At 42.7% G+C, this 20,904-nt stretch overlaps 1 protein-coding gene across 2 annotated transcripts in view; it reads left to right on the top strand.

Moving 5' to 3' along the window:
• Window positions 1–20,572, top strand: part of rgl1 (ral guanine nucleotide dissociation stimulator-like 1) — a 36,966-nt gene extending 16,394 nt beyond the window's left edge. For both annotated transcript variants that reach the window (XM_089001732.1, XM_089001733.1), the window contains exons 2-18: window positions 5,030–5,140; window positions 7,616–7,824; window positions 8,807–8,881; window positions 8,965–9,155; window positions 10,064–10,173; window positions 10,782–10,997; window positions 11,071–11,174; window positions 11,246–11,330; window positions 12,552–12,641; window positions 12,740–12,826; window positions 14,068–14,100; window positions 14,189–14,310; window positions 15,316–15,405; window positions 16,225–16,396; window positions 16,469–16,726; window positions 16,800–16,914; window positions 18,861–20,572. In XM_089001732.1, coding sequence (XP_088857858.1) covers window positions 5,030–5,140; window positions 7,616–7,824; window positions 8,807–8,881; window positions 8,965–9,155; window positions 10,064–10,173; window positions 10,782–10,997; window positions 11,071–11,174; window positions 11,246–11,330; window positions 12,552–12,641; window positions 12,740–12,826; window positions 14,068–14,100; window positions 14,189–14,310; window positions 15,316–15,405; window positions 16,225–16,396; window positions 16,469–16,726; window positions 16,800–16,914; window positions 18,861–19,063 — 2,271 coding nt within the window. In that variant the 3' untranslated portion in view covers window positions 19,064–20,572. The remainder of the gene's footprint in view (window positions 1–5,029; window positions 5,141–7,615; window positions 7,825–8,806; window positions 8,882–8,964; window positions 9,156–10,063; window positions 10,174–10,781; window positions 10,998–11,070; window positions 11,175–11,245; window positions 11,331–12,551; window positions 12,642–12,739; window positions 12,827–14,067; window positions 14,101–14,188; window positions 14,311–15,315; window positions 15,406–16,224; window positions 16,397–16,468; window positions 16,727–16,799; window positions 16,915–18,860) is intronic.
• The last annotated feature ends 332 nt before the right edge of the window (window positions 20,573–20,904 follow it).

Raw genomic sequence — 20,904 nt, forward strand, 5'->3', positions numbered from 1 at the left:
TGGAACCAACCTTCACAACAGTTTTCACTACTACTCCTCTCACTCCTCCATCTTTGTACAAGGCTACGGATAACAACACGCCGTCTGTTTACATCCCCATGACTTTCTTTTGAAAAAACGTGTTCTTGTATACTATTTGATTAAGATCTTAAAAATACTTTGATTTTGGTTTCCGTGCTAGCTTCACTGACTTGTGGTAATTAAAGACACACTAAAAATACTTTGATTTGGTTTCCGTGCTAGCTTCATTGACCTGTGGAGATCAAAGACGCACATTTATATATATATATATATATATATATATATATATATATATATATATATATATATATATATATATATATATATATATATATATATATATATATATATATATATATACACAGTAAAGTCTGGTTATATCGATATCGGATATATCGATAGTCCCGGTTATATCGATACTATTTCTATGCATTCTATGCACGCACGGAGAAAATTACATGCAAACAGGGTCTGATATATCGATAGTCCCGGTTATATCGATATTTTTTCGGACTCCCTTGAATATCGATATAACGAGACTTTACTGTATATATTTATAAATATATACAGTGTGTTTGTGCAGCCAAGCTGGAGCTAGTTGGGCTGAACCAGACCCCCCGTCTGTTGTTTTGACAGTATGGAGAGTGTGTGTGACTCATGGGCTGATCTGTCTTTGCAGCTGGACGTGTTGTTGACCGGTGAGCTTGATGCATTGTCTGTCCAAAACAGTCCTTGCTTTGAAAAGCAGTTTTTGTATTCTTTAATTTTCAATTAATAATTTTTGAAAAGTGACTTTTTCTATACTGAACACACAGAAAAAAAATACAGATTTCTTATTAGTCATTTGTGGTTTTTGACATAGCTCAAAAACCACATTTGTAAAACGGTCAACTGAACTGAGTTGGAATTAATTTGTATTTTTTTAACTGATTATCTAACTATTGCACGTTGACATTTTGCGTTTGGAAGTTTTTTTTTTTTAACGAAAAGACTTAAGCGACTGTTTTCTTTTGTCGTCTTTTATGTTTACTTCAAGGTACTCTCAAGGACAATTTACAGTCACAGGATAAGTTCTTTCTGCGGGTGAGCGGCGGCAGCCACACGCGCCAGCCCGGAAGTTTGTTGACGTGACACTTGACATAATGATAAGTAGTATTTTTTTCCCGCTGTGTGCCAAATATTATCTTAAGACGAAATCATTCTGTCCCATTAAAACCAATAATATATTCTTTGCCGAGGATAAAGAATATATCCCCCTCAAGTACCTTGTGTGGATCGCCTCCAGTTTAAATGAGCTTAGATTTTTCTAGTTCCATAGACGGTTTGTTGACGTGAAACTCGACATAATTAGTTTGGATTGGATGTACCTTTATTCGTCTCGAAGTGGAGAAATTTACATTTTACAGCAGAAAAGTTATGAAAGGAAGAGGAAAGGAAAGGAAGAAGTAGAAAAACAAAATACAGGAGCTGCTGGAAATGATAAGTAGTATTTTTTTCCCCTGTGTGCCAAAATTAGCTGTCCCATTAAAACCAATCATATATATATTTTTTTTTTTGCGGAGGATAAAGAATACGTGCCCCTCAAGTGATATTGTATGAGTATTGCAGACAAAATAAAATCACAAATAAGGTCAAATTAATCAAGATCATGCCTTATGCCCCCCCCCCCAAGTAGAAGGAAGGAATGACACGTGGGTCTTTTTTAAATGACGACGCGGCTGCCACTTGACCTTTTTATCGCCTTGCTTTTGACTGGACTACAGACGTCTGCCGCAAGAGTGTGTGAGGACTTGGCATGCGCGGTGGTTGGTTCTGGCACGTCTCCGGGTCGCTCGGCGTTTCTGTTTTGTTTTTCTCCCCGCATGCTGATGAGTCAGCAGAATTTTATGCTAGCTTTCAAATCTCTCGTTTCGCCCTCCAGTCCATCTCCGTTTTAAAGGACAACCGACACCTCCCCGGACAAGTTGCGTCCATAATTTGTAAAATCACTTTAAATGACTTCTACCGAGCGCATTTGACAAAGATTCCACGGCATACAGATATAATTTACGTTTTAAGACTTGCGCTGAATATTCATGAAGACTTGTTTTTGAGTTGATGACGATGCACTAAGTGACGTCACGGAGGGAACGCCCCTGATCGAGAAAGCGACATACAATGCATTTTGGGTATTTTTTTTCGACTGAAAACACCCTGTTGATCGCAAAATTAGAAGAAAAACTACATAAATAACGTGATGGTGAATCGTTGTGTGTCGCAGCCAATTGCGGTAACACGCATAAAGAAGGTGTAAGTTGACACAAATTCCCAGCGGACAAATCAGCCCATTTCCAACGGAGCTTGTGCGCCATCTTGTGCATTTTTCTGGGCGCTACATTGGGCTCGAAATGATATGGAAGGACTTCTTTAATGGATTGCAAACATGTATGCTTTCCTCTTCAGAACTATTTGAATCATATTCATAACTGAATGAGTAACAAGAAAGCATCTCCTCCCCGAATCTGAACTCTCTGAAGCCATTGTTTTGATTCTGGAGCAAGGCAGTGTGTGACCAATAGTGATGTCACGAACAAGGGGGCGGGACTTCCTGAATCTGCCCAGTTCCTAGTTCATTTTGTGGCAGTTTTGGGACACTTTAAGTCATTTTTATTGGTGTTTTGAATTTGAGTAAAAATATCAGCTTGCGTGTTTTGGGTATTTTAGATGCTATAAAACGTTTTTCTGGTGTCAGTTAGGAAACAAAAAAATGGTGTTGGTTGTCCTTTAAGCCCCTTTTGCCCGCCAAAAAGATTTCCGATTTTTTCTGATTTTTTTTTTTGAATTTTTTTCGAATCTGAACTCTATGGAACCATTGTTTTGATTCTGGACCAAGTCAGTTTGTGATGGACTAACCTGGCGTGATGTCATGAACATGGGGGCGGGACTTTCTGAATCTGCCCAGTTCCGAGCTCATTTTGTGGCAGTTTTGGGACACTTTAAGTCATTTTTATTGGTGTTTTGCATTTGACTAAAAATATCAGCCTGCGTGTTTTGGGTATTTTAGATGCTATAAAACGTTTTTCTGGTGTCAGTTAGGAAACAAAAAAATGGTGTCAGTTGTCCTTTAAAGCACTGCTCCCCAACCTTTTTTTGCGCCACGGACCAGTTTAATGTCAGACAATATTTCCACAGACCGGCAGATAAATATGTTTGTTTTTTTTACTCATTTTGCTAGCTTACGGTGGGCTAATTTTAGCAGTATGTATCACGTGACCTAGACAATCGTTTTGACATGTGTCAAGAGTAAGTCATAGACGGATATAATGTGGTCATTTTTCAAAATAAAACATAGTTCGGACTCAGATAATAAATAAAATTATGTAAACTATTTATTCTTTCTGCGCGGCCCGGTACCAAATGGCCCACTGACCGGTACTGGTCTACGGCCCGGCGGTTGGGGACCTCTGCTTTAAAACATTGATGCAAATGACGCACCTCTCCATCCAAAATGTCCGATGTTGCTAACTCCGAATAGCCTCAATGGAATGAGGCAAAGCTGAGGTGTCTTTATGTCCTACGGGAGTGCTGATGGCTGAGTTGTCGCATCAGGGCCTCATTTGGGAATCTGGGCACACTCCCACTTCTGTCCTCCTCAATTCACCCCACACCCCCTTCCCCCTGAAGGTTGCGCAGCTCTTGGCTTCACCTCCGCCGAGACGGGGACACAGTAAAGTAGATGGATGGATGGGAATTAAAAGGAGTGAAGGCGAGGGGGCTGGGGGGGGGGGGGGGGTGGCGTCAGGCCCGCCCTGCTGCAGTGTTGGGGGTTGGGAAGTTCTTGAGGCTTTAAAGCGCTTGCGACCTTCTTAACGTGCAGCCATTTTGGTTTTGCGTTGTTACTTGGCCCCAATTTTGGTTTTGAGAATCGGTTATTCTCTTGTCATCCACAAGGGGGAGACATTCATATTTTTGTTAGCATCTTGTTTTCGAAAGGATTCCAAAAACTGATTGAAAGGGAGTCGCTTGCTAGTTTTCATCGCCCCATTTACAGTTCTGTCGATCGTCGTTAACTTTTTTTTTAACAAGAGATCAAACTTTTATAGAATTTTTTTTTTTTTTTTTTTTTGGGGGGGGGGGGGCGTTGTTGAGTTCACCTTAGCAGTTTTCGATGAAAGAGGAGAGAGAATTTCATGACAGATTTTTTACTTTTTTTTTGACACTAGCAGCAAATGAATTTCTCTGACAACAAAACAACAACTTAAAAAAACTATATTGGCAGATTCGGCTTACGTTAGCTAGCTGGCTATCTATTAGCTATCTATCCGGCTGGCTAGCAAGCTAATAGCTGGCTATCTATTGGCTGTCTTGCTAGCTGGCTGGCTGGCTGTCTATTAGCTATCCATGCGGCTGGCTAGCGAGCTAATAGCTGGCTATCTGTTGGCTATCTAGCTGGCTGGCTATCTGTTAGCTATCTATCCAGCTGGGTAGCTGTCTATTAGCTGGCTGGCTGGTTAGCTGGCTATCTATTAGCTATATATTAGGTGGCTGGCTATCTATTAGCTTAGTTAGCTGGCTATCTATTAGCTATCTATTAGCTGTCTAGCTGGCTGGTTATCTATTCACTATCTGGTAGCTCGATAGCTAGTTTTCTATCTATTTGAGTTACTTCTGGGGTTGAGTGAACGCTGGCGCGTGTCGCTGCCGCTGCTCACCCACAGAAAAACTGATCCTGTGACTGGAAAGTGACCTTGAGAGTTTTGAAAGGTGCTTAGAAATGAAACGTATTATTATTATTATTATTTAAAAATGGGTTAAGTGTTTTTTTTTTTTTTTTTTTTTTCATGGGGGGGTAGCCATCATGTTCAGAACCTCTTTGGTGACCCGGGTCCCCAATCCTAACCCCCCCCCCCCCCCCCCTTTTATCAGAATCAAAAATGGAATGTGTTCTTCTAGAACTTGGATGTCGAGCAAAGAAAGTGCTAACGGGGCCATTTTGTATTTTGTATTTTTTTTTTTTTGCTGTTTCCAGAGCTCCGTGCAGGACTGGGGGGAGGAAGTGGAGGAAGGCGCCATCTACAATGTGACGCTCAAGAGGGTTCAGATTCAACAGGCGGCGAACAAAGGCGCAAGATGGCTGGGGGTCAGTCATTTATACACACACAAACACACACCAGGAAGAAAAAAGCGTACTAAGTTGCAATCACAAATGCCGTCAAGCTAAAATGCATTTTTCCCTTTGCTTTTTCTTTTTTCTTCCCACTCTTGTCGTGATCAATGTGCCAAGTTGTTCCCAAGCGGAATGTCATGTGGGAGACGTCCGCTTTATTCAAGTGCTTTCTTTCCATTGTTTTGCTTTTTTTTGTCAGTGTCGACGCCTCTTGACATTGTATCGTTTTAACATGGCCGCTATAAATCGACCCACTCTGGATGTCACCTTTAGCAGCAGCTTGCACTGATGCATGTTTTTCTCTCTCTCTCGCTCTCTCTCTCTCTCACTCTCTCTTTTTTCTCTCTCTCTCACTCTCTCTCACACTCTCTCTCTATCTCTCTCTGTCTCTCTCATTCTCTCTCATTCTCTCTCTCTCTCTCTCTCTCTCTCTCTCTCTCTCTCTCTCTCTCTCTCTCTCTCTCCCTCTCTTACTCTGTCATTCTCTCGCTCTCCCTCTCTCTTTTTCTCATTCTCTCCCTTTCTCTTTCTCTCTCTCTCTCCCTCTCTCTTACTCTCTGATTCTCCCTATTTCTCTCATTCTCTCTGTCTCTGTCTCTGTCTCTCCCTCTTTCTCTCATTCTCTTTCCCTCTTTCTCTCATTCTCTCTCCCCCTCTCTCATTCTCTCTCATCCTCCCTCTCTCTTTTTCTCATTCTCTCCCTCTTTTACTCACTCTCTTTCATTCTCTCTCTCGCACGCTCTCATTCTTTACCTCTCTCTCCCTTTCTCTCCCCTATTCTCTCCCTCTGCCCCCCTCTTTCTCCATCTTCCCCCCCCCTCCCCTCTCTCTCTCTCTCTCTCTCTCTCTCTCTCTCTCTCTCTCTCTCTCTCTCTCTCTCTCTCTCTCTCTCTCTGTCGCCCTTGCTCTGTCGCCCTTGTCTCTCTCCCTCTCTTTTAGCCAAAGCATGTGATTTCCTGACTTTGCGAGCTTGGCAAGAAAACTGCCCCCCCCCCCCACCCACCCCATTCGCCCTCCGCCCCTTCCCTCTCTTTCCCTCCCCTTTGCAACAGTTTGATGAAACGCTGCTCCGGCATTAAAAGGCATTAAAGGCTTTTCCTTGAGCCGCACGTTTCGCCGCCGTATGCAGAAAAATAAATAAAAAAAGAAGCGTCTGTTTCCTTAACGGTCTTGTTGACAAGGGACGGTATTTTCTGTGGGGGGGGGTTTGTTTGGCTGCCGGGCTGCAACACAGCACATGTCTTTGAAGACATTAACACAAATGACTGGTTTGGGAGAAAAAAAAGTTGTTTTTCACCTGGACGTTGCATCTGGTGGTCAGAAGTGTCTACCACCCACCCCCCCCCCACACACACACACACACAAAATCAGAGGAAATTTGGCTGTGAGAAGCTGCGACGAGTTTCCAGCTGTATGCCAGCCAGCACGTAAAAGTGTCGACTTGACACGGAGTAGGGGATGGGTGGTGGGTGGGCACTCTCCCCATCAGTTAATCAACTAATAAGCAGCAAAATTGATGAATTCCTCGTAAGCTAACAAAGAACAGACAGACTCTACGACAAGCTTTAGTATTTTTACTGCCCCCCCAGGCCCCACCAAGAGTTATTTGCCAACGAACAAGCGCTTAGCCAGGGATGGCGTTACAATGCCTGTTAGCCGATTAGATTTTTTTTTTTGCACATTGAACCCTCCTGCGCCAACTCACGGTGACGGTGGAGTGTTTTTCTTAACTTATCAGCGGCTATCTACACTTAGGCCAGGGAGAAAGAGAAAGATGAAGAAAAAGGAGGAGGAGTTTGTGGTGATTAAAAGCAGATTGGAGCGTTTCCTGCCCTAGCGTGCTAACCTCTCTAAGCATGCCACTATTTTTTTTTTGTTGCTGCGTCTACAAGTCCTCACCAGACGCTCAGTCTCGAGTCACAATAGTAGAACACATCTGGAGAAAAATATAGGTCAAGATTGTTCCTCGCTCTTTCAGTTACAGTGATACCTTGGTTTACGAACCCCTTCGTTTACGAACGTTTCGGTTTATGAACGTTGAATTTATGAAAATTTTACCTTGGCATACGAACTATTTTTCGGGATACACACGGAGCTGCCACAATGGTGATTAATTATAATACCTTAGCACATTTATTATACATAAAATAAGGTACATTTTGTGTCGTTTTAATGCTTAGAAAATTAGAAAGTAGAAAATTGGGTTTTATGGGGACCTGGGAACGGATTATTCTCATTTTAATGGTTTCCTATGGGAAATTAATTTTTGGGATACACACTCTTTGCCTTACACACTATCTGGGACCCAATTAAGTTCGTAAGCCAAGGTATCACTGTAGTTCCTTTTCAATCCAATTCATCCATCACCCCCCGCCAAAATAAAAGCCACATCAAAGCTCAGCCATTCGAATGCATCCAATGTTTTTTTTTATTTCTGTGTGCGATTAGGCGGAAGGCGACCGCTTGCCACCCGGCCACACGGTCAGCCAGTTGGAGACCTGCAAGATCCGAAGCATCCGCGCCGGCACGCTGGAGCGTCTTGTAGAGACGCTACTGACGGCGTTCGGCGACAACGACCTCACGTACACGTCCATTTTCCTGTCCACCTACCGCGCCTTCGCCAGCACGCAGACGGTCCTGCGTCTGCTGCTCGACAGGTACAACGCTTCCTGCCGTGATGATGAGTCATTTAACTCATTCACTGCCGGACAATGTGCAAAAATGTGTCCACTCCAGTGCCAGGGTTTTTGTCATTTTCACTCAAATTCCAGGACACACAGAATATTGAGTTTTAGGGATACATAAACATTCAATTCAGCATAAGAAACCCTAGATTCTCTTCTTTCATCAGAAAAAAGGAGTTAATTCCTAAGTTATAGGGATCTGGACTTATATGAGCTTGAAATGAAGGCTGCTGTCCAAAATACAAAATGTCCACTCCTGTGCCAGGGTTTCTGTCATTGTCACTTGAATTCCAGGACCCACAACATATTGAGTTTTAGGACTACATTAACATTCAATACAGTGTTAGAAACATTAGACTGTCTTTCATCAGAAAAAAAGAGTTAATTCTTAAATTATATGGATCTGGAGTTATATGAGCTTGAAATGAGGCCGGCTGTCCAAATTACAAAATGTGCCAGGGTTTTTGTCATTGACACTTGAATTACAGGACCCTCAGAAAGGTTAATTCCTAAGTTGTATGGGCCTGGAGTTATCTGAGCTTGAAATGGGAGCGGCTGTCCAAAATACAATGCAATACATATTGGATTGGATTGGATTGGATATGCCTTTATTAGTCTCACAGTGGAGAAATTTACATTTCACAGCAGCAAAGTGATGAAAGGAAGGAAGGAGGATATTGGTTTATTGCTGAAGCTGGAACAAAGCGCTAACATGGAAAAAGGCAAATGCTGCCCCCTGATGGAAGGGGAAAAATATAGCCAGAGGCCTAGACGAGTGCTTTATCGGCTCCCAAGCGTGAAAAGAAAAACGAACAAATTCGTGAATGGCGCTCTGTACGTCATATTTTCAATTCTCGAATAAATTTGTGAATGGCAGTGAATGAGTTAATAAATTGACCAGTCAATCTTTTTGGATTGTACGACGCCATTTTAATTTTAATTGTTGTTGTCGCAGATATGGAAGCTCAGAAGAAAAGGAGCCCAGTGCCAAAAAAAGCCAAATGTCTGAAACCAACGGAGCGATCAGAAAGTACGTATTTTAACGTAGTAACGTTGACCACTTTTACCCGCCGTCCACGTCGAAAAACTTGGTCTCCGTCCTCCCTCTCGCAGTGCCTTAACCTCAATCCTGCGCGCCTGGCTGGATCAGTGTCCCGAAGACTTCCAGGAACCTCCAGATTACCCGTGCCTCCACAGGCTGATGGACTACCTCCGCCGAGCCCTACCCGGATCCGAGGCCCTGCGACGGGCTGAGGGGCTCCTGGACCAGTTGAGGGTCCAAGCCAGCGTGGACGAGCCCGACGGTAGCCTCAAAAATATTTTGATGTCCGATGACAACCAACACCATTTTTTGGTTTCCTAACTGACACCAGAAAAACGTTTTATAGCATCTAAAATACCCAAAACACGCAGGCTGATATTTTTACTCAACTGCAAAACACCAATAAGAATGACTTAAAGTGTCCCAAAACTGCCACAAAATGAGCTCGGAACTGGACAGATTCAGAAAGTCCCGCCCCCTTATTCGTGACGTCACGCCAGGATACTCCTTCACAAACTGCCTTGCTCCAGAATCAAAACAATGGCTTCAGAGAGTTCAGATTCGGAAGAAGATGCTTTCTTGTTACGTTAGTTATGAATATCATTCAAATAGTTCTGAAGAGGAAATCATAAATGTTTGCAATCGATTAAAGAAGTCCTTCCGTATCATTTCGAGCCATCTGGACTCGAAATGTAGCGCCCAGAAAATGCACAAGATGGCGCCCAAGCTCCGTTGGAAATGGGCTGATTTGTCCGCTGTAAATTTGTGTCAAGTTACACCTTCTTTATGCGTGTTACCGCAATTGGCTGCGACACAAAGTGATTCACCATCACATTATTTATATAGTTTTCTTTCTAATTTTGCCATCAACACAGTGTTTTTAGACAAAAAAAAGTACCCAAAAATGCGCTTTCTTGGTCAGGGGCGTTTCTTCAGTGATGTTACGTGAGGACTCGTCATCAACTCGAAAACAAGACTTCATGAATATTCAGTGTGAGTCTTAAAACGTAAAATATAGCTATAAGCGGTGGAATCTTTGTAAAATACGCTCAGTAAAAGTCATTTGAAGTCATTTTATAAATTATGGACGCAACTTTTCTGTAGGTGTCGGTTGTCCTTTAATGCTTATTTCTTCAAATCGTGTGACCAACTGTTTTTTTTGCTTTTCAGCTGGCTTCCACAACAATAGCTCTTATTGCCTCGAGGAGGAAGAGGTCCAGGAGGACTTCCTGTCGTTTGAGTCCGACTTGGTGGCCGAGCAGCTGACCTATATGGATGCGGTAAGTGCGAGCTGAGCATGCTACATGCTAAGGTGGCACTTCAACATACTTACGAACGTCTCTTCATACGAAATGTTTGTGTGACAAAATGCCTCAACGCCTCTTGACGAAAGAAATTTCAAGATACCAAAGATAAATAGACAGTATGGGAGTTTTCGATTTTCGTGAACGCAACATACCTAGAGCTGCTCATCCATTGGCTACTCCCGATCACCATGCTGGCATCCCATTGGCTAAGATGAACCTCCACTAGACGGTCTCTTTGTGCAGATAGATCCAGTTCTGAGAGAGAATATGAACTAAAAAGTACAAAAAATGAGGATGCAGCTAAAACTTGAAATAGCCATTTTTTTCTTCTTTAAACTCTTTATTGCGTTTTACATATTGCACAATTTTATTGTGCGATAATTATAACATGTATTTCTTAATATTGTTGATGCATTTTTACACTTTAGGAAACATTTATGTGTGAATGTTGGGGTTGCTTGGAACGGATTAGGGCATTTACATGCAAAACGCGTCTTGACTTAGATTTTGTTGTGAATTTTTTTTGCAGATCTGTTTTTTTTAAAATTGAAAAACATTCTGGTATTTTTCTCCGTCCGCAGCTGCTGTTCAAAAAAGTAGTCCCGTACCACTGCCTGGGCTCCATTTGGTCCCAGCGGGACAAGAAACACAACAAGCATAGCGCCCCCACCGTCCGGGCCACCATCACGCAGTTCAACGCCGTGGCGGCCTGCGTGGTCAGCACCGTGTTGAGGCATCGGCAGATACGTCCGCACGTCAGGGCCAGGGTTATCCAGCGCTGGATTGACATCGCTCAGGTTGGAGCTCATCAGGAAGGATGAGTGAAAATGTCACCTTGTACGCCTTTAACCTTGCTTGTTCTCCTCGCAGGAGTGTCGCATCCGTAAAAATTTCTCCTCCCTGCGAGCCATCGTTTCGGCACTGCAGTCCAATCCTCTGTACAGGCTGAAGAGAGCGTGGAACTGCGTGCACAAGTCAGCACACCCCCGACTTAAAATCAAAACGAGACGCGGCGCTTGACGATTTGCTGTTTGTTGATCAACAGGGACAGCATGCAGACGTTTGAGGAGCTGTCGGACATCTTTTCCGATCACAACAACTACTTGACCAGCAGAGAGCTCCTCATGAGGGTGAGTTTTGAAACGAGAAGCATTTGGATAGGATTAGATCAGCCTTTATTCATCTCAGAGTGAAGACATTTACAGGAAAAGGAAAGGAAAAGAAGAAGTAGAAAAAATACAGTAGCTGCTGTAAAGGCGTGGCGCCATCTTGAAGTCAAAACAACAACAAAAAACGAAATAATATGACAGTCTTTCAATCTTCAACACTTTCTGCACCCTCTTGGTTGTATGAAGCAGTTGTAGATGAAAGGAGATTATCAAAGCATCCTTTTCACCAGTGGATCAGTGACGTCATGGTGAAATGCGCACGTTTGCTTACAAGCTAAATGTTAAAAGCAAACACAAAGTTGTAGCATCCATTGACGAAATGAGATTGCCTCGCATGTCCTGTCACACACACACACGTAAATCAGCTTCAATTCCAAACCGCGACAATTCTACACACGCAGCAGAGCATTTTAGCGTCAACTGTGTCGAGTGGTTAACACTTCGACATCACAGTGCAGAGACTCAAGTTTCAGGTTTCCTGTGTTGAGTTTGCATGTTTTTTCCGCGTCTGTGTGGGTATTCTTTGGGTATTCCGGTTGCCTCCCACATTCCAAAAACATGCATGGCAGGCTGAACGGACACACTAAAATTTCTATAGGTGTGCATGTGAACACGGAGGGTTGTTCTGTGTGTCCTATTATTGGTCGGCAACCGGTTCAGGGTGTCCCCGCCTACTGCCAGAAGACTGCTGGGATAGGCTCCCCCCCCCACCACCCGAACATTGAGAGGATAAATTGGATCAGAAAATGGATGGATAAAAGTTATTCATGTCGTAAAAAAAAGTAATTCACAGGCAGAAAATGTGTTGCATTCAAAGACAGTTGGAAATCCGAACTTCCAAGTCCTGTGTGTGTGTCAAGACCTTCTATTAAAATGATTGCAGTGCGTTTTAAAATCCAATTGACGAAATGACTTCATGCCAAACAGAGATAACGGTTAGATACCGATTTTCCCATGGCTCTTAGAAATCGAGTGCATTGGCTAAAATCCACCATTTTGTTACTTAGAAATCGAATGCATTGACTAAAATCCACCATTTTGTTACTGAAACAAGTGCATTGGCTCAAATCCACCATTTTGTTTCGTATCCCGTACGCGCTTTCCTTTTTTACTTTTTTTTCTGCACAAATGTCAAATTTCTATTACCAAAGCTTATTTTTTTCACCAATGCCCCACACACAGGAAGGTACTTCCAAATTTGCCAGTCTGGAAAACGGTGCCAAGGAGCATCAGAAACGCACCCACAAGAGACTACAGCTGCAAAAGGAAATGGTGAGACAAAGGCTGGAAGTTTCAGGCTAAAAGTAGGGCTTTGACGGGATATTTTGGAACGCCGACGAAGAAATCAAATGCCTTTTTCCAACCCACAGGGGGCAATGCAGGGAACCATACCTTACTTGGGGACCTTCCTGACCGACTTGACCATGCTGGACACGGCGCTTCCTGATTTAGTGGAGGTACCTGACTCACTTCACAGCTAAACTGCGGCGAGTCAAACATTGCTTTGCTCGGAGAAAGTTAGCTTAATGCTAACGAACAATGGAAAACACCATAGACGGGCTAACGGTTAGCCGTGATGTGTATTGGAGGTACCCGACTCACTTCACGGCAAACCTCGACGAGTGAAATGGTGGATAAAATAGATTTTTGTCTTGTGTATTTGAAATAACCACATCGCTTTGCCAGGGGAAATTTAGCTTAATGCTAACGAACAATGTAAAACACCATAGACGGGCTAACGGATAGCCGTAATAGGTATTGGAGGTACATGACTCATTTCACGGCAAACCCTGACGAGTGAAACAGAGGATAAAATAGATTTTTGTCTTGTGTATTTGAAATAATCATGTCGCTCTGCTCGGGGAAAGTTAGCTTAATGCTAACGCACAATGGAAAAAGCCATAGACGGGCTAACGGATAGCCGTAATGGGTATTGGAGGTACCCGACTCACTTCAGGGCAAACCGTGACGAGTGAAACAGAGGATAAAATAGATTTTCGTCTTGTGTATTTGAAATAATCATGTCGCTCTGCTCGGGGAAAGTTAGCTTAATGCTAACGCACAATGGAAAAAGCCATAGACGGGCTAACGAATAGCCATGTTGGGTATTGGAGGTACACGACTCACTTCATGGCAAACCTCGACGAGTGAAATGGAGGATAAAATAGAAACCAAATAAATAAATAGAAACCAAATAAAAAACCACATCAAGTTAGCTTAATGCTAACGCACAATGGAAAAAGCCATAGACGGGCTAACGGATAGCCATTATGAGTTCTTGCAGAGCTATTATTTGACAAACAATGCTGTTTGAAAACCATATCAGATTTCTTTATCGAGTTCATGGTGTCCGTTTTCATTTCAAAGGGCAAAAACGATCCGACGGTTGAGCTCTTTGAGTTAAGGGCGTGATCGCTGAACAAATTGAACACATATCTCGAGGCAATAACCGCCTTTTCTATTGTTTTCAATGGGACCTCTTTTCATGTTAACCGCACGCGTTTGTAAAATTTCCACAAGGCTTCACATCAGAGCTAGCGTAAGCCGCTATCGCATACCAGGGGGGGCTTCTGGTGTGGGATTTTTCCGAGAACGAGTGTTAGGAATTTGCGGTCAGCCAGTTTGTGGGAGCACTTTACTGTTTGCCTAAGCCGGCGTGTGACGTCCTGACAAGCGCCTTCTTTGTGTCCTTCCCCAGGGTGGTCTCATCAACTTTGAGAAGCGACGAAGGGTAAAAAGCGCCACACCGACCGCGGCGGGAGGCGGTGAAAGTGCAAATGATTGAATGGATGTTTTTTTTTTTTTTTTTGCCCGCGCAGGAGTTTGAAGTGATGGCACAGATCAAACTGCTGCAGTCGGCCTGCAACAGCTACTGTCTCACTCCCAATCGGGCCTTCCTGCGATGGTTCAAGAACCAGATTCAGCTCAGCGAGGAGGAAAGGTAATGAGTTTTGTTCTTGTGGCACTTTTACGCCCCTCGCCAGCGATGTTTTGCTCTGCATGACTGTAAAGTGTCCTTGAGAGTTTGAAAGGCGCTTATAAATGAAATGTATTATTATTATATATTGGATATTGGATATTGGATATGCCTTTATTAGTCTCACAGTGGAGAAATTTACATTACATATACATATATTCATTCACATATTTCATTTACATATAGCTATATTTTACGTTTTAAGACTCACGCTGAATATTCAGGAAGTCTTGTTTTCGAGTGGAGGACGATCCCCTAACGTGACGTCACGGAGGGAACGTCCCTGACCGAGAAAGCAACACACAATGCATTTTGGGTACTTTTTTTCATCTGAAAACAACAGTGTTGATGGCGAAATTAGAAGGAAAACTACATAAATAACGCAATGGTGAATCGTTGTGTGTCGCAGCCAATTGCGGTAACACGTATGAAGAAGATGTAAGTTGACACAAATTTCCAGCGGACAAATCAGCCCATTTCCAATGGAGCTTGGGGGCCATCTTGTGCATTTTCTGGGCGCTACATTGGAGTCCAGACGGCTCGAATTGAGACGGGAGGACTCCTTTAATCGATTGCAAACATTTATGCTTTCCTCTTCAGAACTATTAAAATGATATTCATAACTAGATGAGTCACAAGAAAGCATCTCCTCCCGAATCTGAACTCTCTGAAGCCATTGTTTTGATTCTGGAGCAAGGCAGTGTGTGACCAATAGTGATGTCACGAACAAGGGGGCGGCACTTCCTGAATCTGCCCAGTTCCTAGTTCATTTTGTGGCAGTTTTGGGACACTTTAAGTCATTTTTATTGGTGTTTTGAATTTGAGTAAAAATATCAGCCTGCGTGTTTTGGGTATTTTAGATGCTATAAAACGTTTTTCTGGTGTCAGTTAGGAAACAAAAAAATGGTGTTGGTTGTCCTTTAAGCCCCTTTTGCCCGTCAAAAAGATTTCCGATTTTTCTGTTTTCAGCTACGCCCTATCATGTGAAATCGAAGGCCTCGGCGATAGCAGCCCGACGTCACCCAAGCCGCGTAAGAGTATGGTCAAGAGACTCAGCTTGTGAGTACATCATTATAATTGGGAGAAAATGTTGTAAGTCAAGACACGTTTTCTATGTAAATGCCCTAATCCGTTCCAAGCCGCCCCAAAATTCAGATATAAATGGTTTCTAAAGCATCAAAATATGTAACAAATACATGTTACAATTACAATATTGCACAATAAATCAATGAAAGATTGATATGTCAAAGGATTTACAGTATTTTCTGGTGTATAAGGTGCACCAGAGTGTACCCCCAATGGATGGTGTATTTTCAAACATTTTCCATATACAGTAAAGTCTCGTTATATCGATATTCAAGGGAGTCCGAAAAAATATCGATATAACCAGGACTATCGATATATCCGATATCGATATAACGAGACTTTACTGTATAAGGGAGTTCACTCTACCCGGAAGTAACACAGCAGCAAAGTTATGAAATGAAGAGGAAAGGAAAGAAAGAAGTAGAAAAACAAAATACAGGAGCTGCTGGAAAGTCAGACACTCGTGGGTTCACTTGAAGTAAAGAAACAAAAACACTAAATCACAAATAATACGACAACACCAAGACACAGAGAGTCATTCATTCTTCAGCCCTTGCTGTACCCTTTTGTGACATGAAGCAGCTCTAGATGAGGGGAGGGGATCAAGGCAACTTCAATTAAGCAGTCAGCCTAACTCCACTTGAATTGAGTCAGGATGTACCTTTATTCGTCTTGCAGTGGAGACATTTACATTTCACAGCAGAAAAGTGATGAAAGGAAAGAAAGAAGTAGAAAAACAAAATGGCTGGCATTGAAAGACCTTAATAACACAAGGCAACTTGATGTTTCCAGGCTGTTCCTGGGGGCGGACAGCAGTTCTCCCGTACGCGAGACGCCGCGCTCGCCGCCAACCGGCAGTTCGGGGGAGAGCATGGACTCTGTTAGCGTGTCCTCCAGTGACTCCAGCAGCCCCTCGGACAACGAGGCGCTCGCCCCCACTCACGGCGCAGACACCCAGAACAAGGTGGAGAGCGATGTCAGAAGGAACGCTGTTTAAAAGCAAGAAAAGTAACCTTGGTTTGTTGCGCGTTTTCAGCTTTCCGAATCGTCTTCATGCACTTCGCTCCATTCCATGGACACGACGGGCTCATCAACCACCAGCGTAGCCACCACGCCCGTTTCCCCGTCGCTTCCGGGACCTGCGTGCGCCCACCGGCGCTCGGTGTCTCTCACGCCCTTGTCGCCCTCGTCGCCCGGCCAAACGCCGCCGGCGTACAATACGCAGGCCCAGGACGCCTGCATCGTCAGAGTTAGCCTGGAGCACGGCAACGGAAATCTCTACAAGAGCATTCTGGTAAATGTCCCGGAAGAAGCTTTGCAACTTGCTGCATTTTGATTGTTTTCTGGGCTTTTTATTTTGTTGTCAGCTGACGAGTCAGGATAAGACCAGGGTTGTGATATCCCGAGCCATGGCCAAACACAACCTGGAGCGGGAACCGGAGGACGGCTACGAGCTGGTGCAGGTCATCTCTGATGAGCGAGGTAGGGGCTCAAAATTCATACTAATGTTGTAAGCCAATAAAAATTAGTATTATAATCATAAAAAAGTGCCTTTCAAAACTCTCAAGGTCACTTTACAGTCATAGGATGAGTTTTTTCTGTGGGTGAGCAGCGGCAGCCACATGCGCCAGTGTTCACGCAAGCCGGAAGTAACTCAAATAGATAGAAAGCTAGTGAGCTAGCTAATAGATAACTAATAGCTAGCTAGCTAGCCTACAGATATCTTATGAATAAATAAATATACAGCGAAATAGATAGATAGCCAGCCAGCTAGCTAAGAGCTAGCTAGGTAGCCAGCTAGATAGCTCAAGTGAGCAACATAATGTAAAAATATTAATACATTTAATTTCCAACCGCCTTTCAAAACTCTCAAGGTCACTTTAGAGTCACAGGATACGTTCTTCTGTGGGTGAGCAGCGGCAGCCACACACGCCAGCAGTAACTCAAATAGATAGAAAGCTAGCTGGCTAGTTAATAGATAACTAATAGCTAGCCAGCTAGCCTACAGATAGCTTATAAATAAATAAATAAATATACAGCGAACTAGATAGATAGCCAGCCAGCTAGCTAAGAGCGAGCTAGGTAGCCAGCTAGATAGCTCAAGTGAGCAACATATTGTAAAAATATTAATAATATTCCATTTCATTTCTAAGCGCCTTTCAAAACTCTCAAGGTCACTTAACAGTCACAGGATACGTTTCTCTGTGGGTGAGCAGCGGCAGCCACACACGCCAGCGTTCACTCAACGTAGCAGTAACTCAAATAGATAGAAAGCTAGCTGGCTAGTTAATAGATAACTAATAGCTAGCCTACTAGCCTACAGATAGCTTATAAATAAATAAATATACAGCGAACTAGATAGATAGCCAGCCAGCTAGCTAAGAGCTAGCTAGGTAGCCAGCTAGATAGCTCAAGTGAGCAACATAATGTAAAAATATTAATAATAATCAATTTCATTTCTAAGCGCCTTTCAAAACTCTCAAGGTCACGTAACAGTCACAGGATACGTTTTTCTGTGGGTGAGCAGCGGCAGCCACACACGCCAGCGTTCACTCAACGTAGCAGTAACTCAAATAGATAGAAAGCTAGCTGGCTAATAGCTAGCTAGCTCGATTGCTAGTTGTGTTAAGTTCATGCTGTCTCCTTATTGTCTGTTACAAATTAGCTAAGACATATTCTCCATGCAAATGCCGTAATCCGTTCCAAGCCTCCCCAAAATTCAGACTTAAATGGATTCTAAAGCATCAAAATATGTAAAAAAATATATGTTACAATTAGAAAATCTCTAAATAAATGAAATAGATGAATTGTTGTGATGAACAAACAAACATAAATAATAAAAATGGTGGTCATTTCACTTCTAATTGCATCTTTTTTTTTTTGTCCTTTTAAAACAAGAGGCAATATTTTCAAATCAGAATCGGAAAGCCTTTAATAGTCCCACAATGGGGACATTTGTAATGTATTAATGTATAATAATAATAAATTAGCTATCTATTAGCTAGCTATTGGCTATCTAGCTGGCTATCTGTTGGCAATCTCTCTGGCTAGCTATTAGCTGGCTGGCTGTTGGCTATCTATTAGACTGGCTGTTAGCTGTCTCGCTGGCTATCTATTAGCTATTTATTAGCTATCCATTAACTAGCTAGCTTTCTATCTATTTGAGTAATTCCGGGTTGAGTGAACGCTGGCGCGTGTGGTTGCCGCTGCTCACGTGCAGGAAAACTTATCCTGTGACTGTAAAGTGACCTTGAGTTTTGAAAGGCGCTTATACATTAAATGTATTAATATAGTAGTAATAATATTTATATTAATGTATTAAAAGTACCCCACTGTACCCATCAAGTATAATGAACTGTTTTATAAATTTCTAAACAAAAGACATTTGTTGCCATTTTATCTGAACATGTCCACATTTCAACCCCCAGAACTGATCATCCCGGACAACGCCAACGTCTTCTACGCCATGAACACGTCGGCCAACTTTGACTTCCTGCTCCGCGTACGCGGCTCGGCGGCGCGGGGCGGCGGCGCGCCGGTCCAGATGCGCGCCCGCTGCACTTCCACGCTTCCGCGGACGCACCACCATCGCTCCAGCCTGTCGCTACGACTTAGCAAAGTCACACTGTGAACGTAAAAAACAAACAAACACTACTCTGGGACACCAAATGGCTGTGAGATCAACCCCCCCCCCCAAAAAAAAAAAAAAAACATTTACTTGTGTTATATCCCAACGGTAAGCATTAGTTGAATTCTATTTTCCGTGAATTCTATTTTTTTTTTTTTGGGGACGAACTGAAAACTGCTAACTGGGTGCTGGGACCGATGATGCCTGTCTGAAGAGAAGAGGAGGAAACAGTGACCCCGTGTGGCGGCCTTGTCTTACTGCAACTTCCATTTGCACATCGAGATTATTAAGAAAAATGGGAGGAGTCTGTCCAAACCTCCTGAGCGCCAACTACAGTATTCTGAGCATCATCATCGTTATTATTATTCATATTATTATTGTGAAGATTATTACTGTAGAAAAATATTGGACTTAAAACAGTCTAACACTCACACAATATGCGTGTGTGAGAGTAATGTATGTGTGAGAGAGTACAGTAAATGTAGGACTATGTGTGAGTATTAGGTGAGAGAGTAATGGATGTGTGTGAGGAAGTAGCTGCATGTGAGTGACAAGAATGCAGTTGTGAGTCTTAAATGTGAATGTAGTAATGTATGAGAGTAATGTATACGCGGGAGTAGTCTAAATGTAGGACTATGCGTGCGTGTGAGAGAGTAATGTACGTGTGTGAGGAATTATCTGCATGTGAGTGACAAGAGTGCAGGTGAGTCTTAAGTGTGAATGTAGTAGTGTGTGTGTGAGAGTAATGTATATGTGAGAGAGTACAGTAAATGTAGGACTATGTGTGTGAGTAATAGGTGAGAGTAATGTATGTGTGTGAGGAAGTAGCTGCATCTGAGTGACAAAAATGCAGTTGTGAGTCTTAAGTGTGAATGTAGTAATGTGTGAGAGTAATGTATATGAGGGAGTAGTCAAAATGTAGGACTGCGTGTGTGAGAGAGTAATGTACGTGTGTGAGGAAGTATCTGCATGTGAGTGACGAGTGCAGGTGTGAGTCTTAAGTGTGAATGTAGTCATGTGTGAGTAATGTATGTGTGTGAGAGAAATGTATGTGTGAGAGAGTAATGTATGTGTGAGGAAGAAGCTGCTTTTGAGTGACGAGTGCAGCTGTGAGTATGTGTGAATGTAGTAGTATGTGTGAGAGTAATGTAAATTTGAGAGAGTGCAGTCTAAGTGTAGGACTATGCTTGTGTGTGTGAGGAAGTAGATGCATGTGAGTGAAAAGAGTGCATTTCAGTCTTAAGTGTGAATGTAGTAGTGTGTGTGAGAGTAATGTATGTTTAAAAAAAATCGGACATCTTTCGAGCTGCTACGCACACTGCAAAGTGCTGCTGTGGAAGAAAACTGTTGAAAATGGTGTTCGTAGCCTAACGTGTCGGGGATGTCGACACGACGTCGCCTTTGAGGGGTGTTCCGCGCAGCACTTGGGACGGCCCAAATCTAAATTGTCGACTGCCAAAGACGCTTTCCTCCTCAGACCTGAACAAATAAATTATTCATTCTCAATATTGATCATCCCTCCCGGTGTCAATCATTGTGATAGTTTACGACAGCTGCATGTGCAAAAAAAGTCATATGGAATTGTGGAATATCACGACATGGTGTCGTTTTGGTATGTATGAATGGGTATGGGAATGATATATATATATATATATATATATATATATATATATATATGTGTGTATGTGTATGTGTGTGTGTGTGTGTGTGTGTGTATGTATGTATGTATGTATGTATGTATGTATGTATGTATGTATGTATGTAACTTTAGCATTAAAATATTTAATTTGGGAATGGTTAACATTTTTGAAACTAAATAAATAATGTAGGTTCAAATACATTAA

Source organism: Hippocampus bargibanti, linkage group LG07 (genome assembly GCF_051943395.1).
Source record: "Hippocampus bargibanti isolate YZ-2025 linkage group LG07, ASM5194339v1, whole genome shotgun sequence".
NCBI lineage: Eukaryota > Metazoa > Chordata > Actinopteri > Syngnathiformes > Syngnathidae > Hippocampus > Hippocampus bargibanti.